This window comes from Limulus polyphemus, unplaced genomic scaffold, assembly GCF_000517525.1.
Source record: "Limulus polyphemus unplaced genomic scaffold, Limulus_polyphemus-2.1.2 Scaffold1332, whole genome shotgun sequence".
In the NCBI taxonomy this organism is placed as follows: Eukaryota; Metazoa; Arthropoda; class Merostomata; order Xiphosura; family Limulidae; genus Limulus; species Limulus polyphemus.
In genome coordinates, this window is record NW_013666942.1 from 229,453 (window position 1) to 231,808 (window position 2,356).

The 2,356-nt window shown below is 32.9% G+C and overlaps 1 protein-coding gene across 2 annotated transcripts in view; it reads right to left on the reverse strand.

Annotated features, from left to right (window-relative positions):
* Positions 1-103: 103 nt before the first annotated feature.
* LOC106463140 (actin-related protein 2/3 complex subunit 1A-like) overlaps positions 104-2,356 on the reverse strand; it is a 22,442-nt gene continuing 20,189 nt past the window's right edge. For both annotated transcript variants that reach the window (XM_013923122.2, XM_013923123.2), the window contains exon 13: positions 104-1,923. In XM_013923122.2, coding sequence (XP_013778576.1) covers positions 1,885-1,923 — 39 coding nt within the window. In that variant the 3' untranslated portion in view covers positions 104-1,884. The remainder of the gene's footprint in view (positions 1,924-2,356) is intronic.

Consider the following 2,356-nt stretch of genomic DNA (forward strand, 5'->3'; position numbering starts at 1 on the left):
TAGATAAATCACAAGTGGTAGTAGTCACTTCAATACAGGAACTTTTACATTCACAGATGTGCACGATTAAGAAAAATCTGTTCCCGTCCTTGACTAGATTCTATTGCAGACATTGTATTGTTATCATTTTTCTTTCAGAGAACGTCTGTTTTCCAGGACTAACATTTTCTACGAGTAAGAACTTTGAAAGAACGACAAATAACTTTTATGTAACCGCTCGTGTTATTCCCCTCTATTCTATTGCAGACATTGTATTGTTATCATTTTTCTTTCAGAAAACGTCTGTTTTCCAGGACTGACATTTTCTACGAGTAAGAACTTTGAAAGAATGACAAATAACTTTTATGTAACCGCTCGTGTTATTCCCCTTTATTCTATTGCAGACATTGTATTGTTATCATTTTTCTTTCAGAGAACGTCTGTTTTCCAGGACTAACATTTTCTACGAGTAAGAACTTTGAAAGAATGACAAATAACTTTTATGTAACCGCTCGTGTTATTCCCCTCTTTGGTTAACGAGAGAGAAGAAGAAGAAGAGAGAGAGCATGTATGCAAGTCAGGGTTAGTTCTAATTTCTTGTGATCCAAATAAAAATCCACAAAAAATATGACAGTAGAAAAACCTTAATGTTAAGATGTACATTTCTAAGTTCAACATTTTCCTAGCAACATGTTTGAAATAAACTACTAATACGCAATGCTGCCACGCCTATGCAATGTAAATTCTGTTATGTTTATCGCCAAGTTCTCGTGTGAACATTCTTATGATCATCAGTAGTATTTTATTTAATTTACATATTTAATTAAACTTTCAACTCTCTCTTTACCATTTTTATCTCTGCATCTAAAATGTCTATCACTAATACGGCAATTTTTCGTATTCCCAAATCATTAGGGTGTAGCTCACATTTGAAGAAACTTTTCTAGTAATTATTGAAATCTGTAGTTTTATTACTACTCTCTCTCCCTAATAAGCACCAACAGTATTAAGCCCACCAGCTGGATATCCTAATAAAAATGTAGTAATACTATTAATTCTTTTTTTTTTGCTTTTCACAAACAAATTAAAAACATTAAAAATAAATCCTACACATTTCAACATAAAAAAAATATGAATTTTTTTTACAGAAATACACTTTCAGTTATTAATTTTTTTTGTAGTTTTAGATTACTAAAAGATAATTACCAGTTTCTCATTTATTTCCACAGATCAACAAACATTAACTAGATATTTTGTTTTTAAATTCAAAACTTCCATATGAAAAACAAGTACCTATACATAACAGCAACTGATAGCACCTTTTCCCAACTATTCTATAAGCCCTCTGTTTTCGTTTTTATTTTTAATCATCCGCTTTACGAGGACAGCCACGCTCGCAATTGGCACAAAGTGAATGTTCCATTTTACCAGACATAAAGAATTGAGGGCTAAACCACTGCAAAGGCACAAGTGAATGAGTAACCACACAACACCAATTCATTGAATAGCAATACATACACATAATCATGATCCAAACCTTAAGGAACAAGTGGAAAATGGAAGCCTGCCCAGCTAATCAGTTTTTATAATTGTACAATACAGTCTTGAAAATGTATTACATTCTATTCATACCGATACACTGATATCAGTTGTATATATTTTATAGTTCTTTTTAAATTACACAAACTTATTATTTTCATTCTCTCTTTTTTTTTGTTGCCTGATTGAGAACCATTCTTTATGGGTTTAATCATTTGCATCTAAGTTGTCTGTATCAACCCATCATGTATTTAAATATACAATAAATCTGTATCAACTTCCAGGAAGTAACACCACTGGAAGGTCAAGGTTTTGGGGGAAAAAAAACCTTAACCCCGGATAAGGAGCACCTTCTAATTTCCCGTTTCACACGATCCTTAGGCCAGCAAATGCAGTCTCTAAAGCCTGGAAATATAAAATATGCAAAAATGGTCTTTTAGAACGTAGAAAACTCACATTTCTGTGAACTCTTTCCACCATCGTTCAATGCAACAGTCAGAAAGTGGAACTAATCTGTACTCTGATCTTTCCACCATCGTTCAATGCAACAGTCAGAAAGTGGAACTAATCTGTACTCTGATCTTTCCACCATCGTTCAATGCAACAGTCAGAAAGTGGAACTAATCTGTACTCTGATCTTTCCACCATCGTTCAATGCAACAGTCAGAAAGTGGAACTAATCTGTACTCTGAAGATCATATGGAAAAAGATGCAAAGGTTGTTGTTTTTAAACAACAAGAATGAAAAATTTTATAGTGCAATAAAATCATATGTGTTAAATGCATTATTTCATTAACCCCCCCCCCAAAAAAAAAACAACAACCCATAAGTTTTAGTG